Here is an 18,193-nt window from a genome sequence, read left to right as displayed (position 1 = left end):
GGGCCACTACAGATGAACAGGATGCCAAAATAAGATACACAGCACCGGAGTACATACTGTTCAGCTGAAATTGCCTGCCCCAGAGAGTTTGTTTTGATTTTTGCTTGGCATTCATTGCCAAATTTCCTAGCATGTAGACATGGACTCAGGACCAGTGTGTTATGTACCTCTGGAGATGGAACAAACTGACGTCACAGTATATATACTCCCTCATTGACATCAGCTTGAGATGGTGGATGTGCATCTCCCTACTGGGGATTGCTTCAGATTTTAGAAGGAGAATTTTATAAAGAAAGGAAAAAAAAAAAAGCTCCACTCTCCTGCAGTGATACCAAATGGTCCCTTCCCCAGTTGAGAATTCCTGAGGTGATTTTTGTGGTCCCTCAGATGTGTTGATCTGGTAGCTGTTTTTTTCAGTTGGTGTGGACTTAGCTGATTGTACAGCTTAAGGTAGTGGGTGCAGGGGCCAAGTGTGGCGGTGACAGCAGATTTCCTCTCCCGCCACAGCTGGAGACAGTCTCTGTAGTCAGCCGGGAAGGGCTGAGCTCAGGTAAGATCTTAAAAAAAAAAAAAAAAAAAAAGAGTAAAGGAGTTGTGTAGGACTTCTTCTGGTCTCCGTGCTTGGTACACCATTCCGATGTTCATTCCCGCTCCTGTTGGAGTTAAGGGACCTGGTGGATTGAGCAGCCTGGGTGGGCTAGGCCTTGCTGTTAGGCTTTTTCCTGTGTGCTGTGTGGTAGGCCGTGGTGGTGTTTTCACACGCTTTTGTGCATGTTCAGCTGCCTTCTACAGGACCCTCGGTGTGTGCAGTGCGTCCGGCTGTGTGTCCGAATTGTGCGCCCAGTTTTTTTGGGCAGGCTACCTGTGCACATATTCTAATACAGTGGTTCTCAACCTTTTTTTGGCCGGGACACACCTGACAGATTGTTCTCACATGCGTGACACGCTGAACATGTGACCATCACTGGGCTAAATGTAAACATGCACTTTGCATCCACAGGAATCCCCTCAACCTCCAGCAATGAGTGCAGAGCAGATCTAGGGCATTACCCTGTACAACTCGCCATACAAAAAAGATATTCTGGTTCTGATGACTTCCCAGTAAAAGCAAAGCAAACTCCTTTTACTACCAGGCAAAATAGCCTTCCTTATGAAAAGACAGTAATTTACCACTAATGCATATCCTATTGAGAAAACACAACAAATAAGATTGATACAAATGCCTACATGCTAGTTAAATACCTCACCTAGGTCACACACCCAGAAGTGACCTTCACCAAGTACAGAAAAACCACAAATTATAAATATGGAGACAGAAACTGGAATGGAAAACCAAAAAAGCCACTCTGCATGCAGTGCGAACCTGGAGAAATGGAAAGAGAAATATAGCACCTAACAGACTCTCAGGATTTACAATAATGTATACAAACTAACCCGCACAAAGTTACACCTGTATTATGGAACACACTAAAACAGATGTACCTACAAATGTCGGTAAAAAAAACAAAACAACCTTTAAATAATAAAAAAAAAAGTAACAATCCTATCTAAGAAATACAACTATTAAACCAGACCCTAAACACTAATACATTTCCTATTGGGAAAACAGAATAAGCCAAGCTGCTCTTAGAGCCCCACACAGAAATAATTGTCAAGCTACACTAAAAATGTTACAAAACAGCTGCTGAACAGAATAATATCCAATTAAAAACTCATAAAAATTATTAAAACATGTCCAAATATCAATAATATATTTCAAAACAGCAGACATTGCATAATACCCAATAATTAAAATTTTTATTTATTTATTTTATTTGAAGGCTTTTTTATACTGATATTAGTGGGTACATAATATCGGTTTACATCAAGCGGTAGATGGAAAATACAATGAACAGGGACGGGGGAGGGGACAACAAAGTACAACTACTAGATAAAGCTAAGCAGGAGAGCAAGAAAAAATGGCAGTCAATCAAGAAAAATAAATTTTTTTAAATTTTATTTTTAGTCATTTTAAATTTATACAGCAAGTCATCCAACTTACTTACAGAAAATGAAATGCATTATACATCCAAAAGGAAAACAAATAAGATATTACATCACCCAAATTACAGTTTAATGTGTTCCCCTATTAAAGAAACTTTGTTGGGGGCAGAAAATAGGAAGATTAAACAATTTAACATATAATTCAAGTATTGGCTTTACATAGATTAATGACCATCATTCAAAAATATGATCCTTATTTTTTTTATGGCTTTAACCCGGGGGTAACTATGTCCTTCCTAGCATTTAGAAAAGATTTTAGTTGCACGGGGTAAAAGAAAATATAACATTCCTTTGGAGATTTTACAACACTCTTGTACGGATATTTTAAAACATAAGAGGAACCTAAAGCAAGCACTTGTGATCTCATTGTGAGGAATTCTCTTCTGCTGTCTTGGGTAACAGGGGCAAAATCAGGAAATGCACGAATCTGTGATCCCCTAAAATGGAGATCCACATTTTTAAAATATCTTTTCATAATCTCAGTAATATCTTTTTCAATTATGAATGATACTAATAACGTAGCACATTCGTAATATTCACAAGCTGAATCCTCTAGAAACCTATTCAAATTACCTTTATTCGTATCAACAAGTTGTTGTGTTTCTCTATTTCTAGTGGATACAGGCAAAATATATAACTTGTTAACTGAAGGTGTTTCACCCTCTTTAAATTTCAACACTTCTGTGAAATATTTCATAAGGGTAACATAGGGTAATTCTCCTACCATTTTTGGAAAATTAAGAAATCTTAAGTTTAAATGTCATGAATAATTTTCTAAGTATTCCAGTCTTTTTTTAGGTACTACATTTAGATCTTTTATAATTTTCACATTACATTGAGTTTTCCCCACTTTAGCTTCTACTGTTTCCAGTCTCGGCTTGAATTCTTTTTATTGAGTATCAAAAATCTCCAAATTTTGTTCAACATTATCCAGATTATCTTGAAAGTTCCTGATCGATTTTACTAAAGCAGCCATTATGTCCCAAATAGCCTCCAGAGTTATTTTATCTGGCTTACCGGGCATCTGAAAACAAGACGATTCAATGGCAACTCTACTGTCAAACTTATTGTATTATTCCAATCATGGGTAGGGGTCCCCTACCCATGAATCGTCTATATTGAATAAATATTTGGATCCAAGAAGTTGATCTGCACTTGTTGTTCTTTCCGATTTCCTGTTCAAAGTGCAGTACCAGCCTGTGTGGTGTTTGGGTAATTGAAGTCTCCCATTATTACTGCACTACCAATTTGGTTAGCTTCCCAAATTTCTCTTAGCATTTCACTGTCAGTCTCACCATCTTGACCAGGTGGATGGTAGTATACTCCTATCACTATAGTCTTCATGGACACACAAGGGATTTCTACCAGAGTGATTCCCAGCTCTCTTGATTAACAAATGTTGGTACCTAATCAAACCAAATCACACTACCTCAACACCTTTCCAAAGTGAGCAACTGAACTGAACTTTTCAACCTTTTTACTTAGGTATACACTGCTCCTAACTTATTTCTAACTTCTGGCTACTTATTTCATTTTTTTTGTTTGTTTTTAATATAAAAACACTAACTACTGCTTACTAGCTACCTTACTGACTATTTAAAAATACAGTCTAACTTCTGTTTATTCGCTGCCTTACTGATTATTAAAAGCACAAACACACTAAATAATATTCCCAAATAGTTAACTTTGCCCCAATACTTTTAAAAAAAAGACAATGTCCCAAGCAATAACTTACTGATTCCTTTCAGCCACCAGCAAGGTGATCTTTTCCTCTCAGTGCTTCCACTGACAGTAGTTAGCCATCTCTGTGTTCTTTTTGCCACAAGGCAGGGCAAAGTTTTCCTGCCAGAAGTTCAGATTCAGAAGTTGATATCACAGGTGCATCTTTTGGTGAACACTATGCCCTGCAGGGTAGTCCTATCTACAGGTACTCTGATGGTGGCAACCCTGGAAGTGGTGCCATGGGTGAAAGTGTAGTGCTCCCTGCTATCTTGTTGGAACCCACAGTCTTGGGACTATTTGATTCGGCTCGACTTGCTGATAGAAATCTGCTCTCACTTCCATTGGTGGTTGCAGGAGGATCTGAGACAGGGAGTTTCCCTGACATCACTGGATTGGTTGATACTCATGACAGATGTGAGTCTCAAGGGTTGGGGAGCCCACTATCAGGAACTAACGGCGCAAGGATGCTGGAATACAGAAGACTCTGGAGCATCAATTGCCTGGAAACCCAGGCAGTTCAGTTGGTGTGCTTACAGTTTAGTGACAGACTGTGGGGTCAAGCGGTCCAAGTGATGCTGGACAATGCCATGACAGTGGGTTACATCAATCAGCAGGGAGGAACCAAGAGCCAGCAAGTGTTGTGGTAAATAGACCAACTTATGGAATGGGCAGAAGGGTATCTCCAGGTGATCTTGGAAAGACAACATAAGAGCAGACTTTCTGAGCATGGAGAATCTGGACCCAAGAGAAGGGGTATTGTTGAATGAGCTGTTTCAGCTGATAGTGGATTGCTAGGGCCTTCCATTACTAGATCTGCTGGCAACTTCTCACAGTGCAAAAGTTCCTCAATTCTTCAGTCGCAGGAGAGATTGGAGGTCCTTGGGTATTGATGCTCTCGTACAGATCTATAAGCTCAGACGTTCTCCACTTCCTTAGCCTATGTGCAGGTTTGGCTAGTGTTTGAAGCTTGGTGTGAAAATCGAGGTGTTCTTCCTCATTCAGTTAAGATCCCACTCATTTTGGAATTTTTGGAGGATGATTTAAATAAAGGGTTGGCTCTTAATTCCTTGAAGGTACAGGTTGCGACTTTTGCCTGTTTCAGGGGCTAGGTGAATGGTGAATCCTTATTGTCTCATCCTGATGTAGCCCATTTCTTGAAGGGACTAGAACATCTTTGTCCTCTTGTGGAGTCTTAACCTGGTGTTGGATTTCTTAGCAGACCCTATATTTAGACCATTGTGTAGCCTTTCCTTGTGTTTATTAACCTTAAACAGTATTTCTGGTGTTTGTTTTATGTGTCAAATTTCTGCGTTGCAGGCCTTGTCTTGCCGGGAGCCGCTCCTTCAGGTGACTCCAGAAATGACTGTTCCCTCTTTCTTGCCTAAAGTAGTCTCAGATTTTCACTTGAATCAGTCCATTTCCTTGACGTCCTTGGACAGGGATAAAGAGGCGGAAGAATATCACCTGTTGCATCCCTTGGATGTCAAGAGACGTGTTGTGCAGTATCTGGAGGTTTCTAAACCTTTCCAAAAGACGGATCATTTGTTTGTTCTTCATGGTGGAGGAAAGCAGGGCGATAGAGTTTTGTGGATTACAATAGGTCGCTGGTTTAAGGAGGTAGTCAAGGCTGTGTATGTGTATACTGGAAAGCCATTGCTTTCTCTAGGATTCATTCCACTAGGGCTCAGGCAGTGTCATGGGCGGAGGTTAGGTATCTCCTGTTGACATTTGCCGAGATGAGATGTGGTCCTCCTTACACCCTTTTTCCAGGTATTATTGTCTGGATGTGCAGGCCCAGGAGGACGCAGCCTTTGCACATGCAGTGTTGACTGGACCACGGGCAGCCTCCCACCCTATTCGGGAGTAGCTTGGGTACATCCCACAGGTTCTGAGTCCATCTGACTACATGCTAGGAAAGGAGAAATTGCAACTTACCTGATAATTTCATTTTCCTTAGTGTAGACAGATGGACTCTGCTTCCTGCCCTTGGGTGCTGAATGATTGTGTTTATTGTCCTCCTGTGGGGCTACACGTTCCAGGGGATTACTATTAAGTGTTAATCCAGTCCCTAGATTGGAGCATATGCCTTCATTGCCTGAGTTCAGTGTTTCCTGTTGGTTGAATACAGTAATGGTTGACTGTTTTTAATCAAGTTTTTGCTAGTCTGTCCACAGTTGCTTTTGAAGAAAATAATGGCAGACTGATGTCACTGCAGGATATATATACTGTGACGTTAGTTTGCTCAGTCTCCATCTGCTGGCAGAGGTGCATAACTCGCTGGTTCTGAAAACCTAAATTATCAGGTAAGTAGTAATTTCTCCATGGCCTTAGTTATAAATTTATTCTCTGGAGTGGTCAGTCAGAGCTCTCTGCATGGACATCTACAGTAAAAAAAAAAAAAAAAAAAAAAAAAAAAAAGTACCAAAGTCAGGATGCACAGCACTGCTGTACTGTAAAGCTGTAGGTGCCAGCCTCCAGAGCTTGTGCTGGAAATTAAGCTCCTGAGGTCAAGGTTGAATGTCCAACAGTTGGCCAATGCAAGTCACAAATACCTGGCAAGTACCCAAACATTAAATAGAACCCAAGCAACTATTCCTTATTGATAGCAGTATATGAACTTCTCTAGGAACTTATCCAAATCTTTTTAAAACCCAGGTACACTAACTGCCATAACCATATCCTCTGGCAATGAATTTCAGAGCTTAGTTATGTGTTGTGAAATAATCTTCTCTGCTTTGTTTTAAATGAGCTACTTGCTAACTTCATGGAGTGTCCCTAGTCCTTTTATTGTCTGAGAGAGTAAATAACAGATTTACCTTTACCTATTCAAGTCCTTTCTTGAAAGATAAATGTTCAAGCAAGGCACTGGAACATGGCCACCATAAATATGAGCTAAGGTTTACTCCTGCTCTGACCCATGTGTGAAATTTTCAGCATTAAGTAAATGTGCTTTAAGTTGTCTGCTCTTTAACTCATCTCCCTGCATTGCTGGGGAATAGTGAATGCCTTTTTATATGGGAATTGCATGCACCCATGTTAATCTTAATGCTGATTTTTAATTCCTTTTGATGTGCATTTTTAGGAGTAAAAATCCCTGTTAAATGTTAACTTGTTCCAGAAAAATGTGTGCTTAAAGAATAAAATCTTGCGCTAATGTTAGCATATCTTGTTATATCAGCCCTCTAGTAAGCCCTCTTCTAGCTATTATGTATCATGGCTGTATTTTAGAAGATGCCAGGGTTTCTGCAAGAGTTGAAATGAAGGCAGAGCCTCCTTTTATGGCACAAGTGCTGAAAATGCAGTGTAAGTGGTACAGCCTTTGGGGTAGATTTTAAAATCCCTGCGCGCGTAAATCCTCCTGGATTTACGCGCGCAGGGCACTCGCGTGCCGGCGCGCCTATTTTCCATAGGCCGCCGGCGCACGCGTAAGTCCCGGGGCTTCCTAAAAGGGGTGGGAGGGGGCGTGTACGGGGGCAGGGGGCGGTCCGGGGGCATGGTGACAGTTCGGGGGCGGGCCGGGAGGGCGGTCCAGAGTCCCCCGGCACTGCGGGGGCGGCAGGCGTAACTTGCCCAACAAAGGTAGGGGGGGGATTTAGGTAGGACTGGGGGGTGGGGTAGATAGGGGAAGGGAGGGGAAGGTGGGGGGACGCGGAAGGAAAGTTCCCTCCGAGGCCGCTCCGATTTCGGAGCGGCCTCGGAGGGAATGGAGGCAGGCTGTGCGGCTCAGCTCGTGCAGGCTGCCGATTTTGCGCAGCCTTGCGCGCACCGACCCCCGCATTTTATAAGATACGCGCGGCTACGCGCGTATCTTATAAAATTTGGTGTACTTTTGTTCGCGTGTGCGTATTTTTTGAAGATCTACCTCAGCGTGTGGCATATAGGGCTTCAAGGGCCAGTGTTCCTAGCTTTGTTGGCCTCTGTGAAAGGACTTTATGAGATTCGAAACCAATATAGCAACACAAACATTGAGAATTTCATTGTGTGTGTAATAGGGAAATATGTCTGTCCTGAGAATGCTGCTCTTTCATAGTGAGGATAAGTCTGCATGAAGAATACAGAATACAATTTGTGTAGTTGGAGGGGGGTAAAGTATGTGCCTGCCCTCCCCCAGTAGGTATATACTGATCTCGTATGGCATGCCCTGCAACTTGCAAAGACAGTTTTATTTTGTGGCAGTAAGCACTTTTCTATGTGGGAGTGCTGGAGTTTTCCCCATTGATTTCTGTGGAGATGGGGGAGATGGCACTATTCATTGCTTGGAAAAGGACCTGGTCTTATTCATAAATGACATCTATAATAAAGATATAATATTTCATATACTGCTTCTGTGCCAACTTCACTAATGGAGCTTCTTTATCATCGTATTTCACTTACATCATCCCATTTGCATCTGTCACTTTTTTCAAATGTGTTTTTTTTTTTTTTTTTTTTTATATATGCAAGTAAAAAAATGTTACAGTAGCTGCACACACATTCTTTTAATGAAAAGAATCAGACTGTGACTGCATTTTGAAGTGAATTTTTGTTGGGGAAAATCTCTGCTTTTGTACCGCTTGCTCCAAGGGTTGCCATAACACGGGGAAATGGGACAGTGAATATGCAGATATGAGGGTAGAACTGCAGGCAGGTGATCTTGGCTTCTTGCCCTTAGATATTGTGCTGATTTCATAATTCCAGCATGCTCATTGTGGTCTCCCTGCCCTTTTCAGTAGTATATCATTAGAGCAACTTTACTGATTGGAAAAGGCATGATGAGGCTGCTGCCTAGGGAAAAGACTGCTAATCAGTTCTACATCTTGGAGGTGTTCAGACCCAACATGCTTCTTTCAGTGCCCCTATTTGTATTTTGTTTTTGTTCTTTTTTTTTGCAGTCCCTGGTCTGGGTTTGAGTAACATATTTTTATTTGCTAACCTGAGCTATCCACTTTGGCTGTTTTTATAGTAGAAAAATGGGTGAATCACTCACTTTATTAGGCCCTAAGATTTTACTATAGTTTCAAGACAGAATTGAAATATGAATGTTTCCCGTCGATAGCAGGGCTGAATTAGCCATGCTGTCATGGGAACTGTCAATCAGGGCCCGGGAGGCGGAGCTTCCTAAGAAGGAAACAGAGCTTTGCTCTGTGTGGCTGCACGTGAGTTCCCGCACAGGAAACAGTAATCTCCTCAGTCTGTTTCTTTCCACGTGCGGGAACGTACGCGGAGCTTCGCATTCCTCAGCGAATATTTTTGATTACAATTAGAAAATGTCACAGAGGCTGTCCGGATTCAAGCCTTGCTCATGCGGCAACACCATGTCACAGATGGACATAATCAGTGTTATAGGTGCCTAGGACCGGATCACCCACAAAAAAACTGTGAACACTGTGGGGGAAAATGTCTCCAAGAGCCCAGCGACAATGGGCTCAAAAAATTGAAGATTTAAAGGCACAGACTTGGGCCTCCTATGCTCTGCCGTCCAAAGCACATTCTTCCCCAGGGCCAGAAAAAACAGGCCCACAGATAAGACGGGCCACGTCTATGGAGCCATCCCCCTCCAGGACTGGAGGGTGGGATAGGCCTAAAGAAACCACTAGAGGCAGAAAAGCCCATAGGTCTCCTTACAGACCCCATTGGGACCGATCGGGGTCGAAGAGCAAAGACACGAGTAAGCTACCGATACGCAGGTAGAGAAACCTAGCCAAGTGAAAGATGCGCCGGGCTCTGTGCAGTTGGCGCCGGAACATGCGCAATCGGTGCCGAAAGCAGGACCATCAGTGTCTGTCAGTGAGGTCATAGACTCATAGCATCGAAAACCTGAAGCGATCAATGCACAGCATCCGAAGCCTGAAGCGAGTCGACAGCCTGACGCGATTGACGCACAACAGACGTGAAGCTAGACGCCAGTGTCTTCTCCGGCGCAGAAATCGACGCAAGTATAGCCTACGACGCATCACTCAATGCAAGGTATGCATGCAGAGAGGGAATCTATGCATAGACCAACGCAAGGCATCCCAACACCGTGGGACTCGACCGAAAAAGCGGGAATGCTAGTCAAAGAAAAGATAGCAGTGGTAAAAAGGTCGAAGTCGACTCATATCGGGGAAAGACTCGACGCATTTGGCTACTGCCTTCGGACAGGAAAGTCCAAAAGAACAACGGGAGGTGGAGACTACTCTACTCTCCCAAGCAAACATAGTAGACATCTGTCTCAAGGCAGTAGGGAGGGCCACTCACGGGATCCAAAGCAAACCCATTCCATCGCTTCAAGTCCTCAATCGTTACAACAGTCGCCGTTTATCAAGAGGACAGTTGACATGAGAGGTTTCATCAGAAGAGGAATGCATGGAACTACCATCCAGATCTTCCTCCTCCACCACCACATCTAGCTCAAGGGTTTACTCTGACCTCTCTTCCAGACATTCACACAGTGACAGAAGCCACACCTTGCAAGAACCTCTCATAAAAAAGAGAAAATTGACTAAGGACCTCCTTCCACAACCATAAAAAGTGGGAAAAGGAGGAGAAATTTTAGTAGCAGCTATAACTCCAGGTCACAAACAACGACGATCGAAGCCTCACATGCCGCCTCAAGTGCAGCAGGCTTTCTCAAACTTATCTGAAGCGCTTTCGGGGTTCATTGACTCCCTACAGTCTGCTTTTACTCTCCCTCCATCTCCGGTGTCCAGTCCACCCCGATCGGCATCAACATCGAGAGAGCCAACACCAGACCCCGAAAACCCCTCCACCAAGTCCGTCTCCACCAGTATAACTTCCACCATCTCCTGTACCATTTCACTCCCCTCAGACGTTCCCAGATACATCCATGGGATATCCATCAGACCCACCAGATGACCCTCTGGAGCCATACTTTCCCCCAGAGGTCCTATCATACCCAAAGTTTTTGGAAAAAGTGGGCTCCATCCTCCAATTAACTGTACAAAAAGTACTGGATCCTAGATCAGAGAACCTACGCCTACTTAAAATCTTTGATTTGCTGGCAGAGCCGACATCCCTACCATCACACACAGTCCTGGACGCAGTCTTAGAGAAGATGTGGGAGACGCTGCTCATCACGGCGCCAGTATCACACAAAGCAGATTTAAAGTTCTGCATGCAGCAGTCCCCTTATTTCACACAACCACAGTTACCTCACAATTCCATAGTGGTCAAGTCAGCCATGCAAAAGGCTAAAAAATCGAAGTTGCATGCGTCGGCCCCACCAGGGAGAGAGAATCACTATCTTGATGAATTTGCACGAAAACTTTTTCAATCCTCCAAGCTGTCTGCAAGAATCAGTCAGCATCAATTTTATATACGCCACTATCTCTGAGTGTGTTCAGGTAGTTAAGAGCTTGCTGTTCACCTCTGACATATCCACGCAATCCAAACAGCAGCCCCTTCTTGACATCGAATAGGGCATCCGTCATTTACTTTGGACAGTTTACGAGGCATTAGAGACCTCTGTCATCAGCGACAGCGATTGTAGCTCGCCGAACAGCGTGGCTACGTGCCAGCGCAATTAGGGAGGACATACATAGCAAATTAGTTAACCTCCTGTGTAAAGGGGGAAACCTCTTTGGTGACAAGTTCCAAGAGACGGTAGCGAATCTCAAGGAAGAAGCGGTGGCTGTCCAGTTTCTAGTAACCCCGTCATCCTATCAGGCGCCGAGAAGATATTTTCCATCAGGCTGTAAACAGTATTTCACTAGACGTCCATACAGATCCTACTCATCTTACAGGCCTGCAGCCTAGACAGCAGAATCTGCAACCACAAAGGGGAAGAGGTCTTGCTAGATCTCAACACGGCACAGCACAACAACCATCTGTTCCAGCCAAACAGTTCCAATCTTTTTAAGGATTCAGAGGCCACCACCACAATCTGTAACACTGCCAGGCAAAATTACATCAAGGATAACGGCATGGGCTGCCATAACATCAAACACTTGGGTGCTAGAGATAGTAGAACATGGGTACCAGCTACCATTTGTGCAACTACCCCTGCTTCCGCATCTGGTAACAACAACTTGCAAAAGCCATCAGTTTCAATTAGCGACGGAAATACAATTGTTACAACAACAGGGAGTCATCAGATCCATTCCTTTATCAGCCCACAACAAGGGTTTTTATTCACCATACTTCATCCTTCCCAAGAAATCAGGGGGTCTCCACCCAATCCTAGACCTCTGAGATTTGAACAAATATTTGATAAAGGAAAAGTTCAAGATGGTATCCTTAAAGACGATATTGCCTGTTCTGCAACCCAACGATTAGATGTGTTACATAGACTTGAAGGATGCCTATATCCACATCCTGATATACCCATCTTCGTGGTGTTACCTGTCCTTTCAGTTCAAGGACAACCATTATCATTATGTGGTTCTTCCGTTCGGCCTCTCGGCAGCCCCCAGAGTAGTCACAAAATGCATGGCAGTGGTGGTGGCCTTCCTCCGGTAGAAGGGTATAAAGTAGTTTCTAAGCCTCGACGATTGGCTTCTAGTGGCATCGATCCCGTCCATCCTATTGCAACACCAACAGCAGTTACTTCAATGCTTGGACAAACTGGGGCTGGTCATCAACTACGACAAATCGACCTTGACCCCAACTCAAATCCTACAGTTCATAAAAGCATGACTGGATACCACTCGCAGCCGAGCTTTTCTGCCAGAGGACAGACGATTGGAAATACAGCGACTACTGCGTGCTCTAAGATTAACGCAGCAACCCTCCACACGTCAGATACTGATGGTACTGGGACATGTGGCAGCGGCCATCTTCTCAGTCCCGAATACGTGATGACACATGTGACATCTGCAATGGGGGTTGAAACATCAGTGCAAACAGCACTCTCAACCCTTAACTTGCAAGGTAACTCTCACCACAGCATTGGCAACAGACATAACTTGGTGGCTCAGCAAGCCTACGCTCAACAAAGGCGCCTTATTCAGCACTCCCCTGCACAACATCGTACTAACCATCGATGCCTCTTGAAAAGGATGGGGAGTGCACTTAGATCACCTAGAGACACAGGGACTGTGGTCCCACTACGAACAGAACATACAAATCAATCTGTTGGAACTCAGAGCGATTTGCAATGCGATACAGCCTTTCTTCCACAGCTAAAAGGTCGCCGAGTGATGGTATACACCGACAACCAGGTAACAATGTTCTACATAAATAAGCAAGGAGGGTCAGGTTCATGGACCCTTTATAAGGAGACGCTAATTATCTTCGACCATGCGCATTGCTATTCCATTCATCTACAGGCAACTTACCGGGAGTTGTAAATACACGAACAGACAGGCTCAGCAGATTATTCTATCCTCACGAATGGGCACTCAATCATCAAGTGACTCTCGATATCTTTGCTCAATGGGGAATCCCGTCAATAGATCTCTTTGCCACAGAATTCAATGCGAAGGTTCCTCGGTTCTGCTTGGTTTGGCTCTCTCAACACAGAGTAGGGCAGGATGCATTCCTACTCTCTTGAACAGAGGAATTGATGTACGCATTCCCTCCAATTCCTCTAATCACCAGGACGATTCAAAAATGTATCCAGGATGCAACACAACTGATCTTAATAGCCCCAGCGTGGCCTCGACAGCCGTGGTACACCCATCTACTGGACCTCTCCGTAGCAGAACCAATTCGATTACCAGATCTCCTAATGCAGGAAGAGGGAACTCTTCAGCACCCGATGCACGCATCCCTCCACTTGACAGCATGGAGGCTGAGCGGATCCTCCTGACGGGACAGGGCATTTCGTTACAAGCGCAAGAAGTTACATTGAACTCAAGAAAGCCTTTCACTACATGATCTTATGGGTTCAAGTGGAAAAGGAATTCATCTTGGTGCATGTCAAAGGGCATAGAACCACTGAACTGTTCGCTAGAAGCCCTTCTGGACTACCTTCACAGTTTATATCAGGCAGGATTGGCAATGGCATCAGTTCGGGTCCATCTCAGTGCTATTGCTGCCTATCCTAGACCACACCATGGACATTCAATTTCGCTCCACTCATTGATCTCCCGATTCCTAAGAGGCTTAGGGGTAGATTTTATAATTCTACGCGCATGCGAACAAAAGTATGCAGGATTTACTAAGATACGCGCATAGCCGCGCGTATCTTATAAAATCCGGGGTCGGCGTGCGCAAGGGGGTGCACATTTGTGCAACTTGCGTGCGCTGAGCCCTGCGCGCGCTGCCCATTCCCTCCAAGGCCGCTCCGAAATTGGAGCAGCCTCGGAGGGAACTTTCCTTCCACCCTCCCAGCCCTATCAAGGACCCCCCCCCCCCACCTTTATCTGAAAGTTACTACTGCCTCCGAGCTGTAGTAACTTATGCGTGTCGGGGCACTCAGCCACGCCCCCGGACTGCCCACACGCCCTCGATCCGAAACCACGCCCCCTGGCCCATGCCCACGCTGAGCCTATGCAAAATAGGCTCGGCGTGCGCAGGGGTTTTTTAAAAGGGTTACGCGCGTACCTTATGCGCGTAACCCTTTTAAAATCCGGCCCTTACTGCGCCTCCGACCACCGGTTAATAAACCTCCAATACCATGGAATCTAAACCTTATCCTGGAACAGCTAATGCTTTTTCCCTTTGACCCGCTTGACTCGGCTCATATAAAATACCTCACTTGGAAGGTGTTATTTTTGGTAGTAGTGACTTCTGCACGTCGAGTCAGTGAACTTCAGGCATTAGTCCCCTATAGCCCATATCTTCAATTCTATGTTCATAAAGTTGAAATGAGAACTCACCCATCGTTCCTTCTGAAAGTGGTCTCTCAATTTCCCTTGAACCAGTCAATTGAACTACCAACGTTTTTCCCTAAATCTCACAACGATAGAGAACGTTCTTTACATATCTTGGACTGCAAGCGTGCTCTGACTTACTATAAGCAGAGAACACATTCTCCATCACGAGTATCACAGTTATGTCTCTTTCCATCCCGAGAAGATGGGATCTCCGGTGGTAAAAAGAACCATTTCAAGCTGGATAACACAGTGCATTCAATTCTGTTACAATATGCATGATTTACCTCTTCCTTCAGTGCCAACAGCCCACCAAGTATGAGCAGTAGTGACATCGTTAGCTCATCTGAAAAATGTTCAACCGAGTGATATTTGCAAAGCAGCCACCTGGTCATCTCTTCACACATTTACATCGCACTACTGCCTGGATCAACAATCATCTAATGTTGCGAAACTGGGCAGTGCGATTCTGCATTCCATATCTGAGTGATTCCTTTGTCGACTCGCCACGATCTGTGGGATCATGCAGACAACTATCCCAACTACATACAGGCGTGATCAGGAGCTTTGGACTCCCATGACAGCGTGGCTAATTCAGCCCTGCTATCGACGGGAAAAAGCAAGTTTGCTTACCGTAAACGGTGTTTCCGTAGATAGCAGGATGAATTAGCCATGCTGACCCAGCCACCTCCCTGGATAGTCGACACATTCTACTGATGTACCTATACTGCTTAATCATAGACTGAGGAGATTGCTGTTTCCTGCATGGGAACTCATGTGCAGCCGCACAGAGCAAAGCTGTTTCCTTCTTAGGAATCTCTGCCTCCCGGGTCCTGATTGACAGTTCCCATGACAGCATGGCTAATTCATCCTGCTATCTATGGAAACACCGTTTACGGTAAGCAAACTTGCTTTTTTAGAAAGGCTGATAAATAAGGAATACAGTCTTTATATTGCTGGAGACAGTTATAGTTTGTGAGCCATGACTGTTTTTTATTGTGCTAAATTTACACAATAATAGTGTATATATTTTTAATCTAACACATGCTTAATTTTCTACATTTTGTAGGTGTTAATGCTGACCTTACAGAATGATCCTCCCACTTTAGAAACAGGAGTTGAGGACAAAGAGATGATGAAAAAGTATGGAAAATCTTTTAGAAAACTGATTTCACTATGTCTTCAAAAGGATCCATCTAAGAGGTATATAGCTGTCAAAGAATTCTACTGAGCATGTTACATAAAAAAAACAAACCAAAAAACCCTAAAATCATTTCACACCTCCTTATATTTGAAGAAAACTATGCATGGTATTGTAAAAAAAAAACAAAACAAAAAAAAAACCCTTGAATTTTAAGTGTGCCAGTAATAGGTCTGAAAGATGGTTGTTGCCATTCTAAAGGGAATACAGACAATTCCAGCCCTCAGTTGTCACAATCCAGTTAGGTTTTCAAAATATATGTATGGATGAAAGACATTGAATTTACTCACTCATTGCATTAATTAGCCTAAAATCCTATTCCATGCTTACTAATTGAAGGTTAGGGCTGTCTGTGAAATTTTATATTAATTTGTGAAATCGACGTCACCAATTTTGAAACCAAGGCAGAATACAAGACATTTGTTTTGTAGAATTAAAATGTTATTTTGGGTGAAACTTTTTTTTTTTTTTGGTTGCACAGCAGGATGTTTTGTTTTTATCTGGGTCTCTCATCTCCATATGTAAGCTTCCAGTATAGTTAGGACCTGCCCCAAATCCATTCACTGCTGTCTTTATTTTTGGGCCCACAGTTTCCTTCTGTTTGGACTTCCAGCTCAATTAGAACTGGGATTGAGAGCCTTAATGTGCAACTATCCAGTGATTTTGGTTTTTTTGGGTTTTTTTGTTTGGTTTTTTTTTTTCCCCCCTTCAGTCGATAAGCAGGACTTGAATTAGCTATGATTATGGGGGTGATGTTGTCTGGCAGCACTAAACGGACCTCTGTTCTAGTAGAACTTTTGCCTTAATGAGCACAAGTAGGAATTCCCATGGTGACGTGTACCTCTCTATCTCTCTCATTTTTCTATCTAAATTTTTCTAACTTTTTCTTAAGTTGCCTTGCTGCCTCAGCAATTTTCAGTGCTTATCTTTAAAAAGCCATAGTCAATGTTTCAAAGAAATTGATATGTGGTAGAAGAATGTCCATTTATAGATAGACATGACCTACATTTGGTACCGGCCCATGACCAGGTCAGTTGTGGACAGATATCTCCCACATACTCAAAGATCAAGAGCCCGGAGATAGGGGAACTGTGTAAGCCTCTCAGAAGCTTCAGTTGGTCCTTTTCCCAAACTGCAGCTTTGTCTGTCTTGCTGGGAATGGAATTGAGCAGGAGTTCCTCAAAAGTCTCTCCCATCAGCAGAACAGGCTGAATCCTTGGTGTCAAGTAAGTAGAGGTGGAATGCATCAAAGATGCAAAGGTGCCACTTTGGATCTGCTGGAACGGCCAGCACCGAAAAAGCATGAAGTCTCTGGTGCATTGGTGCCATCACTGCATGGTGTTCTGGCACAGTCAACACATTAAGCCCTGGAACATCTTTCTATAATGGCTTTTGGCCCTTAAAATTGGTCCATCACAAAGCAGCATGATGCAGAGCTTCCCATGAAGCTGTATACTAGCCTTTTTGGAATAAGAGGGCAGAAGGCACATTCACCAGCAAAATTACTAGGGCACATTCATCAGAAAAATTAATGAACAAAGGCTATATCTGGAGTCCCCAGATCCCATTTGTTATCACTATTTTCCAAACCTCTCCTGGTGGCAACACCAGTTGGGTTTTCAGGTTATCTTTAATGAATATGCCTGAGATTTGCATACACTGGGTCTCTAATCGTATGCAAATCTCTCATTCATATTCATTGTGGCAGTCCTGAAAACCCAACTGGATAGGTGTGCTTCCAGGAGAGGGTAGGGAAAAGTCTTTGCTATTTAGTATTTCTCACATCTAATCGGCCTCCAATTCAAATTTTACAGAGTCTAGATGATGTACAGGATTCTATTCTGTCAGAGGATTTTAAATCCCCATCCTATGACAGAGGGCCAAGTAGTGCAGCAGTTGATTGATATATTTACGTTTTGGATGGCTAAGGATAAGGAGGGTATGCTCCAACCTCTTTTTTCCAAGGTATTGGCTTTATGCCCACAAGGAGGAGGCCCAGTATCCTCAGTTTGTACAGATAACTTCATTGGAACCTTAATGAGGTGGTTATAGCCCATGGCATTCACTTGTGGTGGAATCAGCCAGTCAGAGGTTGTTACCAGGAGTATGCTCCTGAGATGACCAAGGACCTCTTGTCAATCATCTTCAATGCTGGGGTCCTGGATTAGTGTTCTCTCACTTCCAGGCTCAGAAGAGGGATCAAATAGTGTCCCTTCTGGCCCTCTCCCAGAGCCTCCAAAACACTCCTCTATCGGAGGACCGATAGAGAAAGTTTCTGGATAAGTTGGGGTTAATGTGCAAATGAGCAAAGATCTCTGTGCAAAGGTCTTTGGTCTCTTCCAAGTTCTGTACATTCTGGAGCCAGCAGTTATCCCAGTCCAAGATATCCTGCAAGATTTGCAAACAAGGTTGTGGAAAAAATCCTATTTCCTATGCCCTGGTTGCACAGAAGCTAGACCTCAAATATACAGTGCAAACATTCCCAGTATTTGGG

General features: G+C 43.7%; 1 protein-coding gene across 1 annotated transcript in view; it reads left to right on the top strand.

Annotated features, from left to right (window-relative positions):
* STK39 (serine/threonine kinase 39) overlaps positions 1-18,193 on the top strand; it is a 484,232-nt gene that overhangs the window by 168,471 nt on the left and 297,568 nt on the right. Inside the window, exon 8 of the mRNA XM_029605673.1 lies at positions 15,568-15,701. Coding sequence (XP_029461533.1) covers positions 15,568-15,701 — 134 coding nt within the window. The remainder of the gene's footprint in view (positions 1-15,567; positions 15,702-18,193) is intronic.

Source organism: Rhinatrema bivittatum, chromosome 6 (assembly GCF_901001135.1).
Source record: "Rhinatrema bivittatum chromosome 6, aRhiBiv1.1, whole genome shotgun sequence".
Lineage (NCBI taxonomy): Eukaryota > Metazoa > Chordata > Amphibia > Gymnophiona > Rhinatrematidae > Rhinatrema > Rhinatrema bivittatum.
The sequence above is the reverse complement of the archived record's forward strand: the minus strand, read 5'-3'. Positions and strand labels throughout refer to the sequence as shown.